The 27,940-nt window shown below is 44.1% G+C and overlaps 2 protein-coding genes across 6 annotated transcripts in view; both read left to right on the top strand.

The window, feature by feature from the left end:
* Window positions 1–27,940, top strand: part of tmem265 (transmembrane protein 265) — a gene marked incomplete at its 3' end in the record, with an annotated part of 222,937 nt that overhangs the window by 10,501 nt on the left and 184,496 nt on the right. The gene's annotated exons all lie outside the window — the stretch shown is intronic.
* Window positions 73–27,801, top strand: mbnl3 (muscleblind-like splicing regulator 3). Of its 5 annotated transcripts, none has more exons than XM_080502023.1 (8): window positions 73–236; window positions 6,998–7,101; window positions 7,227–8,079; window positions 14,364–14,528; window positions 15,225–15,428; window positions 15,508–15,741; window positions 17,034–17,184; window positions 21,446–27,801. In XM_080502023.1, the coding sequence occupies exons 3-8, from the start codon at window positions 7,906–7,908 to the stop codon at window positions 21,583–21,585; spliced, it is 1,068 nt and encodes a 355-aa protein (XP_080358149.1). In that variant the 5' UTR covers window positions 73–236; window positions 6,998–7,101; window positions 7,227–7,905; the 3' UTR covers window positions 21,586–27,801. The 5 variants fall into 5 exon arrangements, with proteins under 5 accessions (XP_080358149.1, XP_080358148.1, XP_080358147.1 ...); XM_080502022.1 differs by having other exon boundaries at window positions 6,998–7,499; window positions 7,620–8,079; XM_080502021.1 differs by adding an exon at window positions 5,933–5,975 and having other exon boundaries at window positions 6,998–8,079.

Genomic DNA, 27,940 nt, shown 5'->3' with positions numbered 1-27,940 from the left:
TTTTTTTTGTGTTTTTTAAATTAAATTTTCTTTTTTAAGAACAATGAATCTTTTGACTCACTGCGACACTGTAAGATATCGCTGACGCCTTTTCCCTTTTACGCACTTAAATTTTTTTTTTTTTTTTTAAAGCAATGCGGCTTGAAAGGACGTTGTTTACGGAAATTAACGGCCAAAGCAACAACAACACGGTGATTTAAGGAGAAGACACCGGAGCCCGTTTGGACCGCGGACAGGTAAGAGACTGTCTTGGCCCAGTCCGGTTCGGAGCAGCATTATAGGCAGCCTGATTTCATTTCAGCGACTGGGCTTTTCTGTGAGTTTATATTCAACCCACGCCTCGCATTATATTCTGTCTCCTACCCACTTGCCTGTTGCGTGGACGCGGGGCTGCCGCCGTTCGATATGCGCGTAAATGCGCTTTTACGCAGTAATCACGTTCACCTTTTATGACGGGGCGGCTGTTGCTACGTGAAGGTACGAAATGATGCCGTGTGAGCTGACGACAGATATTATTTCGCTTCTCGAGTACAGGTTTGGTCTTTATTCGGTCTTGCCAGGAGGCGAAGGGCAGATTTACAAACTGCTATTGAGTTTTGACTCGTTCCACGTGCAGGTTTGTGTCGGGATATGTGTGTCTGTGCGTCTGCAGGTTGTCAGTGCGTGAAGGTTGGGTCTTGTCCTTGTTTGTCCTATAAGAGGTCACACACACACACGCACACGCACAGACGCCACCGCCATGGCTTCTTATACTGCTGGAGCTGCGTGCATAATTATACTGTGTTCCATTCTGGTGAATGTATTGCCATCATCTTGGCTAATTTGAAGCAGAGCCTGTTCGGACAAGTCTACACTCCCTCCAGGTGTGGACTCTGTACCAGTCGAGCTAGTTTTGCTTTACCTAATATAAACACAGATAAACTGACACACACAAACAGTTCCCACATAGCCTGTTCCCACACAAGCACACATTAACTGCCTTGCACCTTTTTTTTTTTTTTTTTAATATAAAGTATACCAATAAAACCATTTACCAACACTTTAGTGGAGGTAAGAAATCATAAATCAAGCAGTGACTTCAAGTTGTGTGCTCTGTTGTGGTATCTGGAGTCCTTCCACCTTTCCCTGTTTCAAAGCAGTACTATGATCACACACTGTGTCTGATTCATAAGTTTCAGGCTCGTCTGCTCGGGCTGCATTGTGTTTTTTTTTTTTTTTTTTGATGAAATAGTCCTTTTGTTTGGTTGCTTAAACAGGAGCTGTGGTGTTATAATGGGCTGAAAGGATTACTGATACTTAACCTAATTACTTTGCTCCATCCCTCCAGGTTTCTGGCTTTCACTCCCACTGTGATTCATGGTTCGCTCACCTTGTGCTTTTTTAATCAGTCACCTGGCAATTGGTGTTTGGTTGGTTTGCACCAGACCTTGTCCCTGCAAACCAACCAAAAAAAAGTTGTCTATTTAATGAGCTGTAACACAGAGATTCTGTAGGGAGCCATCACTATCTGTGACTCCTCACATGGCGGTCAGTGTGGGAGTGGAGAAACTCCCCATTAAACACAAAAACTCTCACAAGAAAAATCACTGATTTTCATTTCAAACCGAAGCAATGCATAGGTCTGGACCCAAGTGTGTTATGTTTTTTTTTTTTTTTAATTGTGCATTAAAGGTACAATTAGAAATGGGCAACTGGTCAATTAAACAAATAAAGAAATTGAATTATGACATTAATATAATAGACATTTTAACCACATTTGAATTGAAATGTCTTAATATTACCATATAATTGAGTTTTTTCTAAAGCAAAAATAAATAAATAATTGCAATGACTGCATTAAAATGAAAGTAGGAAATTACATGAAATCATCTGCCACGTTTCTTTGACACCATTGTGGTTTGGCTCCCCGGTGGTGAGGATGAGCAAAGATGTCCGTCTCTAACCCTAAACTCCTTGAGTTGTCTCATCTAACTCTAAATTCACACATGAAGACATTAAACATCTCCAGGATGTTCGCAAAGCGAAGGTGCCGAGTCGGCAGTTTGTGGGAGGTGCCACCCAGGCTCCACAACCAGCCACGATGCAGGGCTCCGCTGAAGGTCACGCTGCTGGTGGCCTTCTGGTGCACCGCGTTTGATGAGGGACGCAGTGCGCCGGTGTCAACAGCAGCCGCCCTCATCTGCCTTCCTGACGCCCCCCCCACAGCCCCAGCGCCGTCGTCGCCCGGTGCGCCTGCTGGAGCTGTCCCCTCACCGCAGACACCTGGAGGACAGGCGGCGGTGTAACGGCTGCTAGAACTAGGGCACGCTATATTTATTCCGCCGTGCCGCATCCCTGCATACGACTGTTTGTGCTGCATCGGAAGGGTCGCTCAAGTCCAGCAGCTCCCGATTGTCACTGTACAAAATGTACACACTCGTGCATTCGGCTGGTTGAAGTGACGTTGTCGTTTGGCGGCGTTTTTAAGTAGGCCCATGTATCAAAGCTGAATCTGTCACTTAAGCTGCTGGTTGTCGGGAAAATGAATTGTCAGTTTCTGTTTTTCGCCTGAGCGAAAAGCTAAAATCTTAATAAAAAAACAAAAAACTGAGTTGAAGCATCACAAATATTTATAATTTGTTCTTCTTTTTCATTTCTAATTCTTCATTCCATGTGCGACCCTGAGGTAGCTCGATGTGGGCTCCAGTAGGTGGGCAGCATCAAGTTCTCTCCATAACATCCCCTGCGAGGCAAGTTTTGATATGGAAAAAAAAGATATGGAAAAACCACGTTTTTCCATATCTTTTCCCCAAGTAACGGTATGGCCACAGAAACCACACTCATACATGCAAATTATTCACAATGTCTGTCCAGTTTTTGGATTCCCTTTTTCCTGCAACATATAAAACCATAGGACAGTAGAACTCGCAGTGGCGTGAAGGATGTTCTTCTGCATTGTGATTCTTTGTCCTCAAACATGGAAGGTTTAAATTTGACAAACAGATCGACAGCGTGGTCAGAGCAGGTTTTTAACCATTTTATTTTAACCAAAGTAAAGCCATTTTTTTAAATCAACACCGGCCTTGGAAGGACAATTCATGCTTTTTTATCAGCTCACGAACTGACTGATGCAATGCACTTGATGTCGGTGTCCCCCGGTCGGCCCTCAGTCGCCTCCAGTTGGTACAAAATGCCCTTTTTTTTTTTTTTTTTTAACAAACACATCCAGACGCCAGCGCATCACCTTCGTCCTCTTCTCCCGACACCGGCTCCCTGTTTCTTGACGGATTCATTTCAAGGTTTTACTCTTTGTTTTTAAAGCACTCAACAGCCATTTAGAGGAACCCGTGACTGTCCGGCGCACAGAAAGGCTGCTAAGGTCCAAAAATCAGCTTCTATTGGAAGTACCTAGAGCCAGGAAGAAACACTGGGGGGGTCGGGCAGATCACTTGCTGCCCCCAGACATGCGCACCTTAACCAACTTTGGCTTCTTCAAATCCAGGCTCAAAACTGGCTTTTAATACACAGCAATTATAGTAGCATCTTATCTTATTTTATTTTGATTCGATTTGATTTTAATCATGTCGACATAGTGTATATTTTTACTCTTCTTCTCTTAATTGTTTTCTTTCTCATTTTACTGTCGTGTTTTTACCGCAAAGCACTTTGGTCACCTCGAGTGGCTTTATAAATAAATGTTGATGGATTGATTGTTGATTGACAACACGCCGCTAGAGATCTTACCAATTTAAAAAAACAAACTTTTTAAATCTATAAATGAGGAATAACGTGTGATTTTAGTCAGTTCTGCACTTTTCAGAAGATCTTCACAAATGGAGACGTCAAACGCCTGTGTTTACATCTGTTTCACGTTTCCTCGTACTCTGTATGTTTTGTCAGCCCCTGAGTACTTCAACAAGTCTTCTGTTAAGAGATAAGATGTCAAATTAGTCTCAATCTTTCCCGCATGATCTACCTACGAATGCTTTGCTTCAGGTTCTTCCACTCATGTATCTCTGCTGTGGTTGCGTTGTGCAATATTGGATTTTTGGCAGTTGATGCTTCATTACACGCCACCACCAACAAAGGCACAGCAGATCTGAGCATTAAACATCCATTAAATGAGAGTCATGCTTCGCTTATGTCAGACAGCTTATGCGGCCTATTTTGTGAATTTCTGGCAGAAAATGACGGTCTCGTTTCAGGCCTTGGGTTGTTCATTATTTCATTTTCATCTCTACTCTCGTACTGACGCCCACAGAGACGACCGTAGGAATTGACTTTGGTCTTTTCCTTGATCTTTCCTCGGGTGAAAAAAAAAAAATCGAGCTGATTAACAAATGTAGAAATGATCACCATTTAAATTGAGTTTGACAATTGAGTTTTAATCGATTATTGTTAAAGTAGTTAAATTATCATCACAGAATATGAATTGTTTTTTGTCGTTGTTGAAATGCAATCTGTGATACATATTTTTCTCATAAATATGAATGAATTCCTCTGCGATAACTGAAACTATTCTATTCTATTCTATTCTATTCTATTCTATTCTATTCCATCAGATCTTAAACAAATGATTTTTGAAACCCAAATTTAACTGACATATAAAGCAAAAGACTATAAACGTATTAAAAAAATAAACTATCAATTCTGCATACGTAATGAAAACATACTAAACCAGAAAATTGGACATGGCAAACATTATAAACTTCCTCAATATGAGCTTGTTGATATTGTCAGTCGTAGAGACGTTCTATGCTTGATTTTACAGCTTCGTGGTGCTTTTCAGCCACAAAGCTTCTTTTTAGACTTGAGTTTATACGTGATGGTCGTTTTATAAGCATGAGAATATTAGCATTATGTAGCGGGAGTTGATTATCCTTCTTTTTAGTCACGTGTTTGTCAGCTCACACATCCCATATCGTTTTATAACAAGTACGACCTCCTGACAGCACATGTCTGTCACGCTGAACACGTTCACACCTTATTCTACTGCTTCATTCCTTTTCTTCCAACTTCACATCGTCTGATATGGATGTGGCTCTCTAATAAATTGCAGTCGCACACGTCGGCATGTCAAAAGTCACTTTTGGAGGGATCCCGTGCGGTATGACGTCAGGACGCCGCGAAAGAGAGCCAGTATTGTTATGCAGCTCTCCAGCAATTCTTTGCAATGGCAACTCTGCACCATTCGGCATCTGGCGTGGCGAGAGCGGGGAGAGGCAGTGGCGGAGCGTTGCCGGGGAGCGTTCTGATGATGCAGGCTTGCATATTGCTGAGCTGCGTCGTCAGGACGTGCGTAGGCACAGAGGGGGGGCCCTGACACTGACGTGTACCTGGATGCAGGACCGGGCAGAGCTGCAGGGGCAGTGCTGGCCTCGTCCCCCACCCCGAGGAAAGTTTCAATCGATAGGGGGAGAGGAGGAGGAGGAGGAGGAGGAGGAGGAGGAGGAGGCGGGCCGTGTAATGGTTAAGCAGGCGAAGCAATTGTTGTACCTGCTCATCTCTCATTCCTGCCTCTTTGTTTTCAGCTGGGATGTGTCTTTTGTTCTTTGTGTTTAAAGGTGGGTGTCTCAATTCGGCTCCCACCTCCCCGCTTCCACTTCCCTTTCCCTCACTCCTCTGCAGTGTTCTCCTTCTGGGCTGTGTGTTGGCATGCACACACACACACACACACACACACACACACACACACACACACACACACACACACACACACACACACCCATCGTTGCCTCCGTCTGTGTCTGCCGCCATCAGACGCTGCGACTGATAATATCTGCTCCAACACACTCTCCTCCTCCTCCTCCTCCTCCTCCTCCTCCTCCTCCTATTATTGTTTGCGCTCCTCCTCCTCTCCTCCTCTCGCCTATTGTTTATTCACTTTCTGCATTAATGAGATCCTGTAGTGTCAAGTTATAAACAGGACAGTTCTCCCTTGTCTCCTCTTCAGTTCCCAAAGTCCAAATTCGCAGTTTGGACTTTGCTCTTTTCCGGTAAGATATGTTTTGTGTGCGTGCATGTGTGCATGTGTGTGTGTGAGTGTGTGTGTGTGTGGGCGTGTGTGCGTGTGTGACCTCGCTGGTCATTATCTGTATTCACTCAGTGCGTTGGCCACGTCACTCTGCTCCCTGAGCCCAGGCTGCACAGCAGACTTGTGTGCGTCGTCCTCGCGTGGTGCTGCACTGCAGCCCCGGCTCCTCTCCTTTGTGTCTGCGAGCGGAATGCCGCCGTGTGCCGTCACCTCGGTGCTTTTGTGCGGCTCCGATATGAGCATGTGGCCGAGGCTCGCCTGTCATGACTCTGCTTGTACCAGTGGAAAAAAAAAAAAAAAAGCGAGAGGAACAAGGATGGGCTCTGTGAAGGGAGGAGCCCTGCTTTCAAGATACCCCGTCATTGGTCAGCGGCGTGCTCTGCCTGCCTGCAAAAGTCAGTCCGATTGGCCGCCGCGTCGCACTGGGCACAGCAGCTGCAGTTGTATAAAACTACTCTTTCTCTTTCCGCCCGGGCCTCTCCTCTTCCCCCCCTCCCTCGACATTAATAACTGGGAATCATCAGTGTCGCTCGCACACGAGCTCGCCTGTCGCACCTCAAGGACGCCACTTCTCTCTGTAAACCGCAGCATTGTTTATGTCAACTTACTCAATTACTTTCTCACTGGGATTGAAGTGACGTGTGCCTGTCCTCTCCTGCAATCTCCCTCCATCTCCTCTCTCTCTCTCACTCTCTCTCTCTCTCTCTCTCTCTCTCTCTCTCTCCCTTTTGTATCACTTAATCAAGACTTAGCTTGCCCTTTCCTGTTCATTGTTGCCTCCCTCCCTCCCTCCTATATGCTCTGCTCCCCTGTTTGTTTGCCTTTTGCTTTTCTTCTATTTAGCTCTTTCCACCTTCCTGCCTCTCGGACCTCAAACCTCTCTGTTTAAAATCGCCTCCGACTAGGGTTTCACGTTGACATTATCTCTTCCACGAGCTGCTGTATTTTTTTATTTGTACTGAATGTCTTATTCTCTGTCTCTAGAATCGACAGGAACGAGCAAGGACGTGCAGTGGAGAGGTCAGTGAGGAGGATGGCAGCAGAGGAGTAAACAGCAGTAAAAGGAGGAATGAAGAAAAGAGACCTGAGTAAGTGAACGGAGTGGAGCTCCAAAGTGCCTCCTGCCAGGGTTTCGTCCGCCGAGTCTGCTGGATTACAGCAGGACGGGACTCAGTGTTTAGCCTTGAATGGAGGCTATATTTTATCCTGACAGCCACAATCATCCATCCCACGTTGCCGAGTTGCAGTCCCAACATATCCTGGGCTGAGCCGCCACCTTGTCTCATCTTTCCAAGGATATCATCGTGTGGTTCTGCCTTTTTTTTGTTGTTGTTGTTTTTTTTTTTTTTTGATCTCCGGAAATCCCCCCCCCCACCCCCGAGTTTGTCCGTCAGGCTGCAGCAGTGGAACCACAGTGACCGGCCTCGGCCTCGGCCATGTTGACGTGAATGTTACAGTGACTTCTAGTGGGCGCCGGTTGATACAGGTGAACGCACGGACACTCAGCAACATATCCTAGCATGCCCGAGTGATGTCCTGAAAGCATTTTCTTTCTTTTTTTTTTCTTTTTTTTTTTTCCCACCCCAACATTCTTCATTGGAGACAGAGCTGGCCTCTGCCCAAAGTCGGTCCTTCTCTATCTCACCCCAGCCAAACTCCAGCTGCCACCTTTCCCAGGAAAGAGCTATTAAACATCCCCCAAAATACACAAACCAAAAGGACCTGCTGCTGATTTGCACTGAGGAAAAAGAAGAAAAAAAACGAAAATAGTTTGGCTTCCCCTTCCCCTAGATTTTTTGTGTGGAATTTTTCTGTGAATCACCGTGAGTCACGCTTGCCCTCTTGGGGAAACTTCTCCGTCCATTTGCGCGTGACGTTCGTGAGCGGCCCCGATGGCTGTCAGCATGAGCATGGGACGGGACACCAAATGGCTGACCTTGGAAGTGTGTCGGGAGTTTCAGAGAGGCACCTGCTCGCGCTCCGACGCCGAGTGCAAGTTTGCACATCCCTCGCGGAGCTGCCATGTGGAGAACGGCCGAGTCATCGCCTGCTTTGACTCACTCAAGGTAACTGCAACAGACACCACACACACACACACACACACACACACACACACACACACACACACACACACACACACACACACACACACACACACACACACACACACACACACACACACACACACACACACACACACACCAATCCCTGACGTATCGCAGCTTGTCTCCACTTGTTCGTTGTGCTCAGGAGACGTGTGTCGTTTTACAAAGGGCCCTCTTGCAGACAGTTACATGCAGTATTTACACAAACTGGGGTTCTCTGTGGTATTTGTTTATTTATTTATAATTGTGTTGTATTTATTTATTTATTTACCCCTCTATGATCTGTCATTATGGGATATTATTATCATCAAAATCTAAAGATCTGTTTAGATTTGTTGATTATACCAGTTGAAGGAATCGGTTGACCTGCTCCCACCCAGTTCAGGTATTGGCTTTCAATTCAAATACTTTTTTTTTAATTTTCATTTATAAAACATCATTATTGTTCTTTTTTTTTAATCATTTAGTCTTGGATTTAATGCCTTAATTTGTTTTCTCATTTTAAGTTAATCACTTTGGGCAACACTATGTATATGAAGGGTGCTAAATATATGAATTAATGAATGGATAGATGGATAGATGGATAGATAGATGGATAAATGGATGGCTAGATAGATAGATCCATGTGTTTAAAAGTGTTTGAGCAAAACCCTGAACCACGAATTGGTCACAATGGCGAGAGGTCATATAAAATGCTTTGTGTCTGCAGATCGGTGAAATGTGTCGTCTCAGAAAGGTCCTTATTAGTTTGATGTGTGATGTCAGTAGAGAGAGCTGATGAATCAATCCCATGACCATGTCCTCAGATATTCCACCGTATTATGTAGTTGTCACACAATTGAATATCAAAATGACTGAAACAAATACATGCCGCTTTAGACTATCTTTTATACCAAACAGTTTTGTCTATTGAGGTTTGAGATACAGCGGGTTGATGTCGGTGATGTATCTCGAGTCATTCCTCCTCCATTTCTTTGTCATCATTTGGACAGTCTTTAAACGGATACAGAGGTGTGGCCCGTGACTTTCACAGACAAAGCAAATTAATGTCCAAACTCCCACGGCGGCGCATTTCTTAAACGTCAACGCAAACCCGTCAGCCAGTCAGAATCAAGGATCGGCGGCACAAAGGCATGGGCTTTCAGTCATCACAGGGTAGTTATTGTTTACCGCTGGTCTCAGGTGTGGTTCCAGGTAAAGCTGCGCCGTTGGTTCCTCTCCTGCTGATGTGGGCTTGTTGGTCGCGAAGCTTCCACATCCCTGCAGCTGCTGCCCTCATCCTCTCTCCTCCACCACAACACCACAACACCGCCACTCCTGCACTGTCTGCCAGCCCGTGATGTCTCACTCCCCCCCTTTTTTTTTTTTAAAGAAGCTTCACTACTACCAGTGACCAATTATCCTCAAAATCAAGGATAGACCGTTGCTGTGACGTGGGTACGTCTCTGTTTTCGTGTGTTGATTGCGGGAGGTTTTTTAACTTCACGGCTTTCCTGCGGAGAACACGTGAGACCCAGACAAGGGGCTTTCTGTCTGAGTGCAGCTGCTGTCTCCTCGTTTATTGAGTTAGAATTTATTATTCAGCCATTTTTCTGTGTTATGTCCTCCAGAGCAGGGGGGGAAATGGAGACTCTGCTCTCAGACAGACAGACGGAGAGAGAGAGAGAGAGAGAGAGAAAAAGAGGGAGGGGGGGGGCCTAGCAACAGCACAGGAGTGCGTACCCATTGGATAGTTTGATCTTGGTGAGTGGCACGGCTGTTTTTAGCACAGAGAAACAGCCTGGCTCTCTACCGGCTGCATTGACAGGAAAAACAGAGGTGAGTTGCTTTGTACCAAAGGAAACACAGAAGTATTAAAGGCCACGTTTGACTATTTGAAGCCGGAGGGGTCTATGTTGTTAGTTGGACACAGAGCTGAAGCTGGTAACAGTTGAAAGTCACAACAGTCTGTTTCCGGGGGTTGCTAGAGGATTGCAGTCTGGTCAGTACATCACCAAACACCTCCTTACAGCTGCGTTTCAGTCGCTGCTCTTGAACGACTTACTTGAAAAAAAAACCCACAAAAAAACAAAAAACAAAGAAGCAACATGCGCCGTTCCCGGCGGAGCTGCTCCACAGCATCACTCCTTCCTGCTGCTCAGCCGCTCGGCCCTCCCTCCTTTGTTAATTTTATGGATTTATCTCCTAATGGCTTCCCTCCTCACTATCCCTCCCATATGTGGCGTCTCCTGGCCAGTCCAATCCGACCGCTGTCGGCCCTCCATTAGCTGTCTGCTCGGTCTGAACCTACTGCAGGAGAGGGAGGAGGGGAACTCGCTGCCTGGTTCTTTTTACCTTGTTAACCGGATTGCTGCTGTCGTCTCAGATGATTGGTGAGGACGTCACATCTGCCCACCATCCTACTTTTCAGGCATGGGCGAGATTCATCAGCAATGTCACCTTTCAATGACATCAGTGTCGGCCTGCCACTAACCAGATTTAAATTATACCTTAGTCCTCTCAACGCTGTCTGGATTATTCAAATCTTTTTGGGGGTCTATAGCGTCAAAAACTATTTGCGTCTCCCACCGGAGTCATTAGTATTCTAGCGTTTGCATTAAGAACTGAACACATTAGACACTGCAGGTTATTGCCATTTGTTTTGCAAATGGTGTGTGTAGAGTTTAGCAGTCTGGATTCATGGTGAGAATGTCCTTGGTCTGAGTCTAGGTTAGGCTTTGGGGGACTTTCTGTCTGGGTTTTGTCTGACTGTAGCTCTTGTGGTCTTTGCTCTGTGATGGACAGGTGACCTATCTGGAGTTTGCCTTCTCTAATAGGATAGAATCTTTAAGTTAAGCCTTAAAACATGTTTAATTATTCAAATGATGTTGGGTTTTTTTTGCCGTGGACGTGTGAGTGTACAAGGGAGCATGATGCTGCTCTGCTGCCCTGAGCGTGTTGGATCTGCTGCTCCATATCATTCCCCTGTAAGAGCAAAATGCATCTATATTTTATGTCCGGTTCATCCAGAGTGGGTTCGCTGGTGATTTCAAGCAGCTTCAACCACATGATCAAAATTAATGTCATGGCTCGACCATGAGAAGCCAAGTGAAGCTGCTTGAATTGAGAATTCAGCAGACTCTTCCTTCAGTGACGTGCTTATTTTTCATAAATGCCTAAATCTGATTGTATAGTCTTAATGCGTCCCTTAAGTCATTTACATTGACCGAAATGGGCAAGACCCCAGACATCCATAGAGATATCCATCTTTCCTCTACCCTGCTTTATCAACCTCAGGGTGGTAGGGTTTGTTTTTTGTAATAATTGTCACATATCTGGACCATTTAGGTTAAAGATACCATTTTGTTTTGTCCCATTAATCTTTCAAAATGATGTGTGCCACAGTGCAGATGCAGGCTCTTGTCATTGAAAGCATCAACAGTGTGCTACTGTACAAACAGGGACTTTTTTTCCTGTTTTTGCATGGTGTGTTGCCGTGGCGACCAGAAGGAGATCCCTCACCAAACACTCTCCTCAGCACCACTTTTCAGCGGCCTCCGTCTCTGCCCTGCGTTTGATGGCTTTGTGTCGCCGTGGCGACTCTGCACTCGTAGCTCACGCTGCCGCGGCACGAAATCAGACAGTAATTTAGTGAAAAGTTTTGTTTTCTGAAGTGCTCTCTCTGAATGAGATGCACCACGAGAGTCATTAGTGGGTACTTTTCTACCCCCCCCCCCCCCCCCCCCCCGTGTTGTAGCACGAGTGGCGGACTCGCGGGACTCGCTCTTCATTTCATCCCTAAACACACAGCCCGCTGACGCAAAGCTTGCTCGCATCTCCAGTGTGGGCGGGTGTTTGTGTAAAAGCCTCTGTGCCGTCCCGATTGTCTGTTGTGCGACTGCATGCGTGCGCGTATGCTTTGTGTCTGCCGCGCGAGCTCGTGTGTGGATAGATCGTATTAAAGGAGGGCACTGCGGCGGTTTTCTACAGTTCACCTGCTGCTCAGGCCTTTATTATGTGCCCTCATCTCGGTGCGACATCATCCATCATCGTCACAGCCTCCGCACCATGACGTCAGTTTGTCTCCACACTTTTTTTTTTTTTTTACATTTTATTTCGCTTTGCTCCGGTGCTCTTGCATGATCACCCAAAGCGAGCCGCTGTGTGGGCGTGGTGCGGCGACGGAGCGCGCGGCTGGCGCTCACCGGAGGTAGTTTAGCGAGCTTAACGTCTCATCTGCAGGAGCAGACAGCTGCCGTCGGCCCCGGGGGGGTTTAATGGAGACCGCAGTTTTCCCTCTTGAGTGCATGTTGACCCGCAGTGTTCCTGCAGCACCATCTTCACCTTCCCCACAGTCTGGCTGCGAGGAAGGACACTTGCCTCGACGACACTCTGAGGCAAAATGAATTGCTTTTAAGATAAATGGCTCAAAATGCGATTTAGTTTGTCACGGAGCCAAAAATTGACGAGCAAAGTGGCGTGCCAGGAATTACTTTAGCGGGAGGCCACGGCAGCCCAAATTATTCTGGAGGCACTATGATCAAAACTCCAAAACAATATTGTGATAGTGGTTAAGTGATTCTGGATCATGGCCGCTTTCTCCTGCAACACTGGACTTTTTACCCTGCATGTAATTTATACTCGAATGGCTCCAGTTTCAGCTTTTTAAAATGCATTACCTGAAGACGCTGGTGTCTTACGCAGATGACGTGCAGTTATTCTTGCGTACTGACGTATGTCGCAATGGTCGTGACCTTTGATTCAGTGGGGATCACCGTGATATCAAACTTACTGGAGTTTATGACATGTGCGTATACTTCACAGACTCCAAAGTCTGCTAACATCACACATTTTGTAGGAGCCTTAGATATTTTGTTTTAGTTTTGAAAACATGTGCTTTGTCAATTATTCATTTATTGAATAATATATTCTAACTTCTCATTTGGTGTCTATAGGAATATAAAATCACAATTTACCTTCATGTACATTGTTCATCACCCGAGTTGTTATCGTGATGTGGAAATAATGTTTAGAGCCGTGCCTTCGTGTGTTATTTGTTTTCTCTGTAAAGGCCATCTGTGTGTACCGATTCACAAGGTCACGGCCATCCAAACTGTCTGCTGTCATTGTGTGAAGTGTGCGGAGTGTTTATTTAAGCATTCAGATACGAACTGATGGGCCTCGGCTTCCCACAAGATCCCATCAGCCGTTAAGCGGCCGCACAGACGCTGCGTCCTTAAAACACTGTCAGTAAAATTCAGTTCACCTTCAGGATGTGGTGTGAATAAAGTGTAATACGAAGCTGGAGATTCATGTGCTCTTTTCAGCATGTGCGATGCATTTTATATTGGGTCTCAGTTTACTGAGATCCAATATAAATCCTGCTGCTCCAATCCTGCTATTAAACTGCTGGAAAAAATGTCAATCATCAATCACTACTTTTCAGTAATAGATATCATTACAACAAAGAAATATCTAATTAAAAAAAAGCGAGTCTCTTTTCTCTCTAATAATTTTCTGTTTCTTCCTTAAATGACCCATTGCCAGTACATGGGCTGTATTGCTGCAAAATGTGTTTTTTGTTGTTTTTTTTTATGGAAAATGAATTGTTTCTTGGTCTGATATCTCTCTGAGACAGATACAGATTCTGTCCCACAGGGCGGTGGGAGCTGAACATATGTTTTACCTGCAGCTTTATCTCCTGTCGCCGTGGTTTATTTTCCGTCTGTGCCTCTGTGGAAAGTCTAAAGCAGCATCAAACGACTCTATTCAGTTAAATCACGAGCAAACTGTAAATGAAATGGGATTTTTTTATTTATTTTTTGGGTGGGGGGGGGGGGGTTACAATTAGTTTAATCATGTAGTTCTGTGAAAACAAGAAGCAACTTTTGAAAGACAACCAGTGGAATTACTTCATATCTGCTCAGATCAAACCAGAGCGCATACCCAATGAATTATTCAGCACCAGCTCTTTGGGGGCTTCATTAGTACTTTATTTCAACACAATTTACAAGACATGGTTGTTGGGGGTGGGGGGGGGGGGGGGGGGGGGGGGGGTTTGAATATGCTCTTGGTTCTTTATGTTTAGTTGAACAAATTGCAGTGTGGCCCGGCTCAGCTGCTGCAGCGAGAACGGGACCTTTTGTTTTCTGTTTGGTGTTCGACGGTCGCGCAGACTAAAGTGTCAAGCGTCACGCCGTCTGCCTCCCTCTCACCTTCATCTCTCCTCTCTGCCGCGTCCTCCTCCTCCTCCTCCTCCTCCTCAGGGGCGCTGCACACGAGAGAACTGTAAATACCTGCACCCACCTCCGCACCTGAAAACCCAGCTGGAGATTAACGGGAGGAACAACCTGATCCAGCAGAAGGCCGCGGCCGCCATGTTGGCTCAACAAATGCAGTTCATGCTGCCTGGAGCGCAACTGCAGCCCATAGTAAGCAGTCCACACTAATGCTGCCACTCTTCAGCGTTGCAGTATGGGTGACGACGTAGATGTTTACATTTTAATGCTCCGCTGTGAGTGATTTAAGCATCCAAAAGCCATATAGTTTGATATTGATAAATATTTCAGTGTTTTATTGCTGCCCCATATGCCTTTTGTGATGTTTTCCACAACTCCATTGCTCTATCGAGTGAAAAATTGCGAATAAATAGATAATGTTATCGTTTGCATATGGAACATGAAGCTAGTTGCTTTTGCTTTCACACCAGATGACTTTAAATATGTGCAACGCAGTTAAAGAAGATGACCTGCCGCTACAGTTAGCACATTGTGTAATGCATATACACAATAGCCACTATATTAGGTACACTTGTGGAAAATGCTGTAGGTCCAGCGCAGCGAGGCTCTCATTTAAGAGTTGCCATGGCCAAAATGTGACAATCACAGCTGACTATAATACGGTTAAGTTCTATACCATCGTAAATTATCAACCTATGAAAAGGGCCTGTAATATCCAGGCTCAGGTTCAGAGAGTAGCAGAGCATGGCTCTTGGTGTGTTGGCACTGTGCTTGTTGTTCTGAAAATCCCAAAGTTCTTGTTATGTTGCCACCAGATCTCCTAAAGCTGACGAAAGCCCGGCCATAAATTGTCTCTCTGTTGTTTCTGTGGCGCTGTTCTTCTCCCAGACAACATTCCCAGTGACGCCCTCCCTGGCAACGAGTCCCACGATGGCATTCAGCCCTTATCTGAGCCACATGGGCCCGGCAATGGGCTTGATGCCTGAGCTGCTGCCCAGCACTCCCCTGCTGGTTCCTGGGAGTCCCACCGGCCTGGCAGCCATGGGTAATGGCACCTCCACGCAGAAACATGTGCGCACAGACAAGCTGGAGGTATGTGGGCCTGCGTGCAGTTGCTGCGTTTCTATGTTTGGCCAAAGTATGATGGGAGGTAAATGTTGATCGCCGGCAGGTCTGTCGAGAATTTCAGCGCGGCAACTGCACGCGGGGTGAGAGCGACTGTCGCTACGCGCACCCTCTGGAGGCCGGCATGGTGGACTGCAGCGAGAACTCGGTCATCGTGTGCATGGACTACATTAAAGGTCGCTGCAGCAGAGACAAGTGCAAATACTTCCACCCGCCAGCTCACCTGCAGGCCAGGATCAAGGCTGCACAGCATCAAGCCAGTCAAAACACAGCAGCCTTGGTGAGTATTTCTTCACATTGCGATTGATCGAAGTAATATTTAAGGCATTGAACATGTTGAAGTGATTGTGAAAGCTTTACTCAAAGACGGGAAAACCTTAACTGTCAACCAAATTGCCTTTCAGTACATCTACTGAACAAAACACTGCTGCGAAATAAAAATATTTTCTTCTGATCTGCTGAAACAATAAAGGATCAGAGTGTCATAGTGACCCCAAGCATGCTTCCAATGTGAAATCATAATGTGGGGATTATGTTTTTTTCATGAATGCCTGCCAGGGTGCACGTGTTCCAGCCAAAACACTCGGTGGAGCACAATACATGGAGACAAAAAAAAAAAAAAAGCCTGTAACACAATCGGGTCCCTTTTCAATGCTAATTGAATGCAAATTCTAAACAATTTAGAATACGATGTGTGTCTGCTGTGATAATATATACAGGCAATTGTAGAATGTTGCTGTAGGGCTGATTTTCCATTCTGCTGAAACACCTTATTGGTTTTGTTGCTACTGCTGGTCACCAGTGACGTTGATTTTGTTCAAACCTGTGCAAACTGATGAACACCAGGCAGTGTCATTAGAATAAATACTTTGATGAAATATTAGAATATATATGCTGACATGACAACTGTGTCTCCAGAACCCTCCACTGCAGGTAAATAGTCCTGTATGAGCCTCATGGCAGAATCAAAGCGATAGCATTGTGCTCTTGGCCTGACCTCCAGGTTGTCCCACGTCTCTCCAGCTCCACTTTAACATGCAGTGCCCTCTGGTGGTGGGAAATAACAACGACACCACTGACTGAACCAATGTGGTTCTGGAGAGCAACAGAAACAAGGCAGAACAAAAGTGTGTTTTTTTGTTGGGTTTTTTTGTTCCCCTTAGGAGAATTATTTATGATAGGATTAAATTATTTATCTACACTATTAATAGATAACCAAAGCTACACACTCTATGAGCAGCGCGTTATCATGGTTGCGGCACTATGAAAGCAAACAGGGGTCAACGGTCTCGCCGAGGGACTGTCAAGACGAATCTGTCAACTCTGGGATCAGACCCTGTGAACCACTAAAGCAGGATATTCCCCTCGGGGAACTGTCGGCCGCAGTCCTGTGTGTTTTAGACTTGAATAGCTCTGCTTCTGTAATTTATCAACCGACACTTGTTTAAAAAAAAAAGTCACCATTCCACCTCTGCCGAAACCCGGGATCGAACCAGGGACCTTTAGATCTTCAGTCTAACGCTCTCCCAACTGAGCTATTTCGGCTGATTGTCATGTGTCCTTCCTGGCCAGACTTTGCCACCAGGCGCCGTGCAGCTACCAAAGAGGCCGGTCTTGGAGAAGAGCAACGGCGCCGCCGCCACTGTCTTCAACCCCAACATGTTCCACTACCAGCAAGCCCTGGCCAACATGCAGATCCAGCAACCAGCCTTTATCCCCGCCGGTGAGTCACTTGGACGACGCTTACCGGCCGCACGTTCGGACGGAGCCGCGCTGCTCGCAGCCACTCCGGCTCAGTGGGAAAGGAGAGTGGAATGTGGGTCTTACGGAGCATTAGAAGACACATGTGACACTGTTTTTTGGGGGGGAAATCTTCTGCTGGGAGTCGTGGCTGCATGCAGGGTTCCTTTCAAAGCTCCTCATTTTAGGATGAAATGGTGAAGAAGCAAGTAACGAGAAAGACCTAAAGCATCTGGGACGTTTAACCTTTTAAATGTTCTGCGATCGAAACGTTCGCTTTACTCTTTGTATGTGTTCAGTGTGTTTGCACACACAGTTAGGATGCTGTTGTTCACTTCGTCTTTTAAACACGAGGGCGTCTGACACCCCCCCTCTCCACTTCAAAACTACAAAGCAGTGACAAACAGTGTCGCTTCAGTGTTGCTTTCACTCACCTAAACCTGCAAACCTGATGCTCCTGCGCCAACTTGTTCTTTAGGTCCGCCTCCAACTTCCCCTCTGCTCTTTCACTTCTCTTTTTATGTACCTGTGTCTGTACAGGAACTTGCAGATATATGCAGTGTGTGTGTGTGTGTGTGTGTGTGTGTGTGTGTGTGTGTGTGTGTGTGTGTGTGTGTGTGTGTGTGTGTGTGTGTGTGTGTGCGGGTGTGAGAGAGAGAGAGCGAGAGGGGGCTTTCTTTTCTCTTCCTTTTTCTTTTGTTGTTCAATAATTTACAATTTTCATAAATCTATATTCTTCTCAGATGTGTAAATTGAGATATGTGGCCAGTCTATAAAAGGAATTATATATATATATATATATATATATGCGCTGAATAGCCACATCTCTGAAAACAGTTAAAACAGTTTTATATCACCTTACAAGCACTTCCTTAAATAACCTCAATGAACTGAGCCGTCACAGTCACACTCTCTTTCAGACGAGCCAAACCCAACATCAATTACCTGGGGTTTTTTTTTTTTTGTGTGTTTTTTGTTTTGTACCTTGTTTCCTTCTGAGTCTAAAAATAGCAGCTGCCACAATGCCAAGGAGCGTCATGTCACATGCCGTTGGGCGGAGCTCTGTTTGACAAGCGAAGCGGATTCTTCATGCTCATTAAACCGATAGCAATTCCACCTCAACCACTCCAAGTGGGGAGTTATGTAATAATTAAATCACAGCGCTCGCATCCGCACCACCCTGAAAAGATCCAGTTCGGTAAACCTGAAATGAACTCAAAATGGAAATTGGAAGTGGAGCAAATAGAGTTTAAGGGAGGCTCTACCGATGTGATTTTGTTCTGCGCAAATTGACATCTCTTACAACTGTTATAGCTGTAGTTATTAAGCTATATATGATCCAGATTGATTTTAGCTGATAAATAGTGCAATACACTGCTCACCGCATCGAAAACGCCACTGTGCGGTGAGCCTCCCTGAATGACTCAATACACCACCGTGTGGCGCAAACAAACAGTGCAAGACTTTGTATGTAAGTAGTATTCTGTAGTTTTGTCTCATCCGGCTGATTTTTCTTGATCTACATTCCCCAAAAGGGTAAGATTTTGTACTTTTAACCCAAGCTTTATTTATTTTAAATTGAAAATAAAGTGCTCAAGGCATGTTTGGAAGAAATTGAAATGGACAAACGGAGAGCTGACCACACAGTGAAAAAGTCAGTCGAAAAGTGCTGCACGCTTGATATTTAAACCCTAATTTGTTTAACGACTGTACTTTTGTTGCGTGTGAGATCCTTTCTGATTTTCCAGTTATCATGTTGTGGCATGTCCGGCGTTTGCGCACTTCTTGACAATCTTGACGCAGACTGTGAGTCAGTCGTCTTAAAACATGACACACACGCACGCACGCACACGAACGACTGCTCGAGTCTCCGCTTCAAACCAATAAAATGGCTTATATAGCTATATTTAGTATTTTATGCAGTGAACACATCCTCAAATTACCGGTGCGACTGAACAAACAGAACCCAGTTGATTCTGTAGATAAAGGCTCCTCAATGTGACAGTTGCGGAACAGAGACCACACTTGTTTTCCAGCAGCGACGTCGCCGACAAACATGCTGCGCCTTATTATGGGTCACTTGCTCCCTCCATGCATATGCTCGTCCATTGAATACAATTATCAGATATCCCAGTCTGATCAGATTGTATGACTGTGTTCTGTCCTCGTTTGTTTGACATTTTGTTGTCGGGGACGATGTTTCAACTTTGTTCCGTCTCACTTTGTTTCCACCGGTTGGCTGATTTTAAAATGCGTGATTTCCTTTTATCTCTCGCTTTCTTCTTTTTGCATGCGTCCTGATACTCGTCCAAGTCCATCCTGCCAATATCACCTGAGTTGTGCCATGACCTTTGAACCGATCACATTTTGCCATGGTAATCATAACATACCTGTCCCCCCCCTCCCCTCCCCTCCCTTCCTCCCTTCCTCCCTTCCTCCCTTCCTCCCCCCCCCCCCCCGACATCCTCGTCGTCTTGTCTCTCGTCTGACGCGCCTGAATAAAAGTTCCCATGATGCACGGTGCCACCACCTCCACTGTTTCGTCGGCCTCGACCCCAGTCACCAATGTTCCTTTCGCTGAATCTGCCGCCTCGAATCAGGTTTGCTCCTTCATTTCGGCTGTTTTGGTTTTTTTTTTATGTTTTGTTTTTTTTCCAATTTCAGTTCTGTGGTGTCTTGAGTCGTGTGCCGTCGCTTTTTCACCTGCTTGTTGTGTCACGAGTGTGTGTTTCGTGGATGTTTCATCCGTTTGCTGCGTGGTCGGCAAATAAAAACTGTTTGTCTTAAGAGGAATCTTAAGAAAAAACTTTTTTTTCGAATACAAACATCTGCTTTTAATTATCACATCTGTTTCGTTTGTGTTGCTTTGTCATGTACATATATGTGGGATGGAAACCTCTATAATTTAAATATTGAGATGTTTTTAGGATTGATTAGAGCATTTAATGAATGCAGGATAATTTCATTATAGGCCAGCAAGGATTGACGCAAACAAACAAGTCAACGGGATGTTTTTATAATCTGTCTGCACACAATCCTAAATACCACCCCAATTTTTTTTTTTAAGAATTTAAAATATCTCGCCGAAGCTGTTTTACTGACATTATTCTTCTAAGCTTTATATTTTAGGATAAACAACTTTAACAACTGGTTGTTTGAGAACAAAAACCAGAGACCAAAACACTTTTATTTCATATCCGATGCTTTCGGATGTGGTTTTTGTTTTGTTTGTTGTTGTTGTTTCAATACGGAGCATTGTTTGAGCACAAACAATCATAATAACTGACCTGTACTGAAGGTAATTGTAGCTTCCGTGTCATTAATACTCGTCCTTCCCCTCAAAATAAGCAGGAGGACCCCCCCACCTCCACCCAAAATAAAAACACATAGAAACTCTCATTCTGTACATCTTATTTCACACAAAGGGATAAAGATCTTTAGCCAGTTTTCCTAATATTTTTCCCATTATCGTATAATTTTGAACAGTTTTTGAGATCCATGTGCAATAAAAGGGAATTCAACCCTGTAGTACTTTGAATATGGTATTGTTATACTTGTGATTTTCCACTTGAGCTTATCTTAACTTTATAATTAATCTGGATTTCAGGTGTAAAACCATGTGTTTTGATTAAGTAGATAGATAGATAGACATATTTCTCCTGCTGCTGTCCCCTATAGGAGAAGTTTTCAGAACCACTGGACCGACGTCCAGCTCCAGGGAATAAGGTTTTTTTTTGGTGAACACCCTGCACTAGTACAATAGTGTGTGTTAATAAGTGCTTCTCTTTTCCTTTCAGTTCTTGTTTTACAAAGAATTTTAGTTCTTTTCTCATTTAGTCGACTTTTTAAATGTATTTCCAAAGACGTCGTTAATCATTTTGTCTTGCATGTTGAGCGAAAAACCTGATTTAAGAGGAAATGTTCACACCTTCCTCATGAAACCTTTTTTTTATCAGGTAAGGTGCAGAGAGCAGTAGGTTTTGGTGACTGGATGCTTCAGGCAATAACTTACGTTCAGCATCTATACCCATTAAAGTGTCTTCAGCTTCGTAAAATACTGTCTTGGTGAAGCTCGTATGAAACCGTCTGACGACAGCAGGAAATGTAACTGTATTTTTAGCTTGTAGAATAATCTTCACGATGATTCATGACTCCTCTCTCTCTCTCTATCCCTCCCTCTCTCTCTCTCTCTGTCTCTCTCTCTCTCTCTCTCTCTCTCTCTCTCTCTCTCTCTCTCTCAGTAGACCCCTCGGAGCTTCTGACTTCTGATCCGGTGGAGCTCCAGTGCGTTCCCATGGAAACCCATTTCTGTCCCGTCCCCAAACTGCTGGTGGCGGCTCCAGTGGCACTAAACTCAGTAAGCCTTTCCCGAAACCCCAGTTAAAGTTGCTGACACCCCCCCCCCCCCCCCCCCCCCCACCACCTCCAGCGAACATGTGCCTCACCTCCGGTGCACGACGACGACTGAGTGACGACGTGAAGCTTCTCACGCCATTTCTAGGACAGCTGGGAAGTTGTGACGGTTCATGCAATACACACCTGGACGTATTATTGTTGCTTTAAAGCAGCCACCCTGATGCATACTGACTTGATCAGGCTGAGCAATAGAGCCCCCCACCCCCCTTTCTTATAGCCATACACACACACACACACACACATATTCAAGAAATAAAAAATTAAAAAAAAAGCCCTTTATGGGTTGGAGCCATCACATGAGGCCATCCAACATATTTTGACTGTTCCAAAGTGGGACACCATGACAAGTTCAGACTATTAGAGCAGCGAACGGACCTGCTGCTGCTCCACAACCATAACGTCCCCATAGCGAAAGAGCCGTTCCACATAATGCAACGTCAACGTTTCAGGAGGACGAACAAATGCAACATTCACACCGTACCACGAATACTCAGTTTGCCGTCACGGTCGCCATCTCACCTGGACTGACATGGACCAGGGCGTCGTGTTTCATTTGTTTGTGCCTTTCATTTCTCTGCCGAGCTGCAGAGGGGGCTTAAGTTTCACATTTGAAAAAGGGCGGAAGATGGTTTAATGATTTAAGGCAGCGTCAATTAACAAAAACCAACACGTTGTGTACGCCTGCAGCCACTACCGGTACTCCGTGGTTTCAATTGAACTTTTATTCACAATTTTTATGTGGGATTTATTCACTTTTTGTCCTGGTTTCATAGTCTGGTTTATTGTAGCAAATAAGGCGTCATTGTTCTGTGATGCAATAACCTTGAAAGCTATAAATAAAGTGACATTGAATTAGATCACTACCACTATTACTATAATAGCGGCTGAGTGGACAGACTTTTCTAGGCTCTGAAGTTTTTTTTTTTTTTTTACATATAAGAATCGTAAAAAAAAAAAAAAAAAAAAGCAGATTATATCACTGAATAAATCAACCTCGCCGCGTCAAAGGATTGAAACGGATACTTTTCTTGAGTCACGGCGTTCGATCCCCCTGGCAGAAAGGTCCTGTTTTGTTCTTCATTGGATATCTGAACCACCGGTGTCGTCCCGATCATGGAATATCTGTGTCAAAACACGATTTACGAGTCCGACCGAAGTTCTCACAGACTTGTATAATTGGCAGCCCGAACACTGTTACCCTCTGATGTCAACTGTTGTCAAAAGATGGAAGCTCGACGTGTTTCCTGGTATTGTGCCTAAAAGATCTATTGTATATGCAAGGAGCCCCCACCCCGTTTGACGCAATACCCCGACAAATGCCCCCCCCCCCTCCCCTCGATTTTAAAAAGGCAGTTTATTTGTGCAACTATCTCCATTCATGTGGCTTTTAAATCAATTATCTGGCACAATTTTTATTTATTTGTTTATGTTTTTTGGCTCTTCAGGGAGAAAGCTTAGAACTTGAAAATGTCCTGTCTGACTTTAAAATGTCTCGTCTTTTCTACTGATGTCTCGTTTTCATCGAAAGTCGTCAGACTCTAAATATTGAAGCCACAGTTGTTATAAGCAGGATTGTGTGGTAGTCAAGTCAAGAAGTGGGGGGGTGGGAGAAAAAAAAACATCTAGTGTGATGTGTGATAGAGAGAGAGAGAGAGAGAGGGAGAGAGAAAATAAGAAACTAAAAGCACTCCCCAGGTGGATTGCTTTGTCGGTGTGTAAAATTGAAGTAAACAGCTTTGTGCTGAAATGACTTTTATCCAAATTCGAATGTGCCTCTTCAAAGTCCGCTCAAACGACCACGGTCAAATACACACTGTCAGAACAGGCCAGCGCTCAACGGTCGACGTGTTATTTGGGTCACTATTGTTCCACGAAAATTGCATCTGTGTTCACTTCTGGTCTGCGGCAGCTGCGCTGTCGAGACGTCGACGTCACGAATCAAACCAGTCGCCCCACGTGTCGGAAAGGGACGAGGAATCGCACATTGGGTTTTTTTGTCGGAAATGCGGCGGATGTCACGGCATCGTTCCACTGAACATTATTCATTTTAAATAATGTTAACGTGTTGTGAATGTATCTAATGCAAAAAAACAAAACAAAACAAAAAAAAACAACCTTGCAAACATGCCTTTTTGAAGGAGAGGCATGCTGAAATGTAACGAGTCACTATATATAGACTATTTCAGAGGTCACATAGGTACCATGCTGATACTGTGTTAAGACATATTAAAGTATGTGTATTGTTATATAGATTTATATTTAATGTCAATGAGTGGTGTGGCTACTTTACAAATATCTTTCACTCTCAGCAGAGCTGTACTCTTCGAAGTGCAAATGTACACAGTTTCGGGTACATTACAGTACCGTTTCCCGCTGGTTAGTATTTTGTACCCTTAATTAACAAAAAGTACCCAAAGTGGCCAAAATGCACTATAAAAGGAACTTATAATCACTGGGCAGAAAAAAATAATAATAATAAGGTCAGTGTGGTACCAGTTTCTTTAGAATATTTAATCTTCGTCCTTGTCATTTTACATTATCCAGTTATATAAAGACAAAATATCCACCTGGTGGCACAAAAAATGCCACCAGTTTCTTTCCCCACCAGCTCAGCCAGCTGTGTTCAGTGGGAGCAGAAGGGTGACTTGGTTTTTGCTCGACCCCACAATAGTGTGCAGTTCCATCGGTTAAAGAGACTCTTCTGCTTCGGAACAAAAGCGTCACATTTGATGCTACGAACCAGCAAATAATTCACTTGGACTGGAAACAGCGAGCTGGAGATTGTCTCTGCTCACCTGGCTCCACCCACTACACATGTGTTCAGTATTGAATAATGATCATTTCAACTAAGTCTTTTTTGATTTTAAATTCTGTCGGAAGTTACGAAGACACTGAGGGAATTGAAGCTAAAATGAAGAGAAGGATGGAAAACACAGGACTAATCACACAATGGTTAACTGTGTTTGCTAAAGGTCCTGTTATCTCCCTGTGATGCTGCTTAAATGAAAGTAAATACTGAACAAAATACTGAAGCTCCAGTTGCCTCTTGTCCAAACAACCACTAATAACAACTAAAAAAGAAAAAGAAAGAAATAAAACCCTGTACTGCTCACATAACCAACCTCATAACCAATATTGTGCTTGTGACAGGCCTCCAAATTCTGCACTATGTACTATTTCTAAATAATTTTCAATTAGGTATTGCTTGAATTTACAAACATAAAATATTCCTTAGTGACTTTTCTGGCATGATTCGTTGAAATATCACGACAGAAGAGATGATTCAAGCTGAAACTTTTATATTGACAGTGGTTTCATGAGGAAAAATGGAAATATCCGAGATGATTTATCTCCCGGCTCAAGCCTCATGTGCGAACATGAGATTAATGAGCTTATGCTTTATCCCTCCAGGAGGAAGAGAATATTTATATTTTCCAAGATTATTTCCTCTTTTCTGCGTGCTGGATGTCACAGTATGTAGCCTCTAACTTGTTCAGTCTCTCTGAGCAGCTGCAGTTTCTGCGACTCCGTAAAATCAGAATGTTGACATTTGTTCGTCTTGTTTTTATTCGTAATTTTTTTAAACGGGCTTTGTCCAGCCAAGTAAACTCCGTCCTTTAATGCGCCCCCCCCCTCCTCCTAACATCAGTATGCCTTCACTGACTGCTGTCCAGCTGGGAAAGTAGAATACTTGATTACTAAACTGTGCCTCTTGAGGGCATTTGAATTTTTAAGCATATTCAAGATTTATCTCTGTATGCTTCGAGGTCAGTTTGAAGAACTGTGGTGCGGCACAACTGAAGATAGTTTTTACCTCTTTTCCCTTCTTCTCGTTCCCTTCCTCATTCTCTTGTACTTGATTTCCTTCAGGCCTCGCGGTATTTTCCCAACACGCGGCTCTGAATTCGAACTGTGTGAAATGCAAAGCGCTCTGGTGACGGAGTCCTGTGACCAGATCCTTTCGCACACAGACAGTTGATTCAGTCTGGAGAATACGAATAAACAAAAGGCCTTATCTCTCCATCACTGTATAAAGATGTGATAACTGTGTATGAAAATTACATGTATTAATTATAAGGTAAGCTTCTTTTTTTTATATTAATTTAAAAAAAAAAACACGGCATGCAAATTATTTAAAATAACAAACTCATTTATATATATATATATATAAATACATATATATAGTTAATAGTTTGTGTAGACCAACAAGAAAAACAATATAAAATGAAAATTGTTTGTACACAATGATGGAGTTATTGTTAATAGAGATAGTTGTTGTTGCTGTGGCAACAAAATGACAACGTGGCTACCTTTCTATCATCCTTATAGTCATTTTTTTCCTCATTAATTCCAATAAGATACAACACTAACTTATTCAAAAAGGGAATGTCTAATTAGTTTGTCTTGTTCTTGCAGCGTGATTCAATATTTTCTATGGAAAACCTAAACCCTTGTAATATCCAAAGGTCCTTTGGGGAGGTCTGGAGTTTATTTACTTTCGTTTATTTGACCTTTAATGTTGTTGTTTTTCTTGTAAATGGTGTTTTTGTTTTGTTTTTTTTGTTTTTTTTTGAGAAATAAGAATGGACTTTGGCTTTTAAAGCAAACACCGATCTGTCAGGGAGGTAAAGAGGCTTTTGGACTGACTGAACGATGTTTTTTTTTTGTTTTTTTTACCTTTTAACGCCAAACCGGACAGCACGGCTCGTCTGTGTGGAGGTTTTTTCCTTCCCGGAGCTCTGCTTCGGTTTTGGCTGAGAAAGCAGCGGTCCAGGGGTCTCTTCTTGCCCAGCTGTGCTGGCGCGACATCCATCCTCACTGAGGTGTATACGAATGTGTGATGTTCACCTTGTTTGCACTTATGTACATAACTATGTCAAAGTACTCAAAATTTATTTTGAATACATACAGATAAAAGAGTTGATTAAAAAAAAAAAAAAATCAAATCAATGTACTGTTAATGAAATGTCTGTTGTTTTATTACAGCATCATAAGATTGCTCTGAGGGATCTGTCCTTTTGTTCGTTTTGCTCGAGAACCTGTCCTTTGCCAAGCATGGCATTGCCTCGCTGTGAAATACCAACAGTTTGCTTTAAAGAAGTTTTTGTTTGTTTGTTTGTTTGTTTTGCCCCCCTCCTTGAGTTACGGTGTCAATGGTGGATCACAGTAATGAGTCAGTCTGGAACATAATGGAGAAACCTGAAAAAACACACCACAGGTCAAGCTCACAGGTGGAAACACAGTTAAAACCAGATATCAGATGTGTTCGCAGGTTTCCTTTTTATTTATTTTTTATTTTTTTGCTCCCTTCTTCTTCTTCATTATCCAAACCAACAGTAGATGTGACGTCTCCTCAGGATCTGAGTCAAACAACCTGGTTTCCCGGTAATACTCTCACACGGTGGCGGCGGCAGCAGCATCCTCACTCTGCGCACCCCCCGTCCCTGCCAGCGTTATCTGGCGATGCCCTCAAATTGCTCCTACAGCCAGCGATTTTGGTTGCCATGGCACTTGTCCTAGCGGTGGATTGACTGAGTCACCCGAGTGAATCGGTTCGCAGCCCCTCTGACTGTGGAGTGTTGGCTCCAAAGTGATTGTGCCGCGCGGGGGGGGGGCTCTCTGGACGACCAAAGCCTCTTTGCTCTGACTCACCAGCTCCCCTCCATCTCGGCTGGGCGCGGCAAACACACGGGGATTTCTGAGTCAACAACAGTGAAACGAGATTGTGAAAGATCCGAGAAGCGACGCTTCGCGGTGACCGTTATAAGCTCTGATTGTGCCTTGTGTGTGCAAAATGTCTTTTTAAGTTCTCCATTTGAATTGGGTAAATTCAACACACGCACCCGGCGTGCTTATCATGTCTCCCTCCACATAGCACCATTTACTGGTGAGTGATCAACGACATTTTGTGAATTGGGTACAATTGCAGACTGAAAGGAAGACGAGGAGGGCCAAAGACTGTTCAGGACTAAGCCATATATGAAAAACTCTCTCTGACACTCTCGGACGGACATGAAATGTGACTGCTGTTTCTTTGTCATTTATCGTTTCACTCTGCTTGTGGTGCTTGTATGTGCTGCCGTGCTACATGCCAATTTCTTTGCAGTGTATCGCTATTAAGAGTAAGTTACTGTGCCTATAATGAGTTCTGCAATTTCTGTTTGACCTTAAATAAAACACATCATTGTGATCATTTTGTGTGATTGGTCCTTGGATATTCTGTTTTCCACACATACTGTAGGTTTGCCTTTATACTAAAATGTAGGCAATAAGAATGTGTGAATGTTGTTTCATTGTGTTAAAACAGACTGGAATCTGCAGAT

The sequence above is a fragment of the Blennius ocellaris genome, assembly GCF_963422515.1.
Source record: "Blennius ocellaris genome assembly, chromosome: 9".
Lineage (NCBI taxonomy): Eukaryota > Metazoa > Chordata > Actinopteri > Blenniiformes > Blenniidae > Blennius > Blennius ocellaris.
Note: the sequence above shows the minus strand (reverse complement) of the source record. Positions and strands in the feature narration are given on the sequence as shown.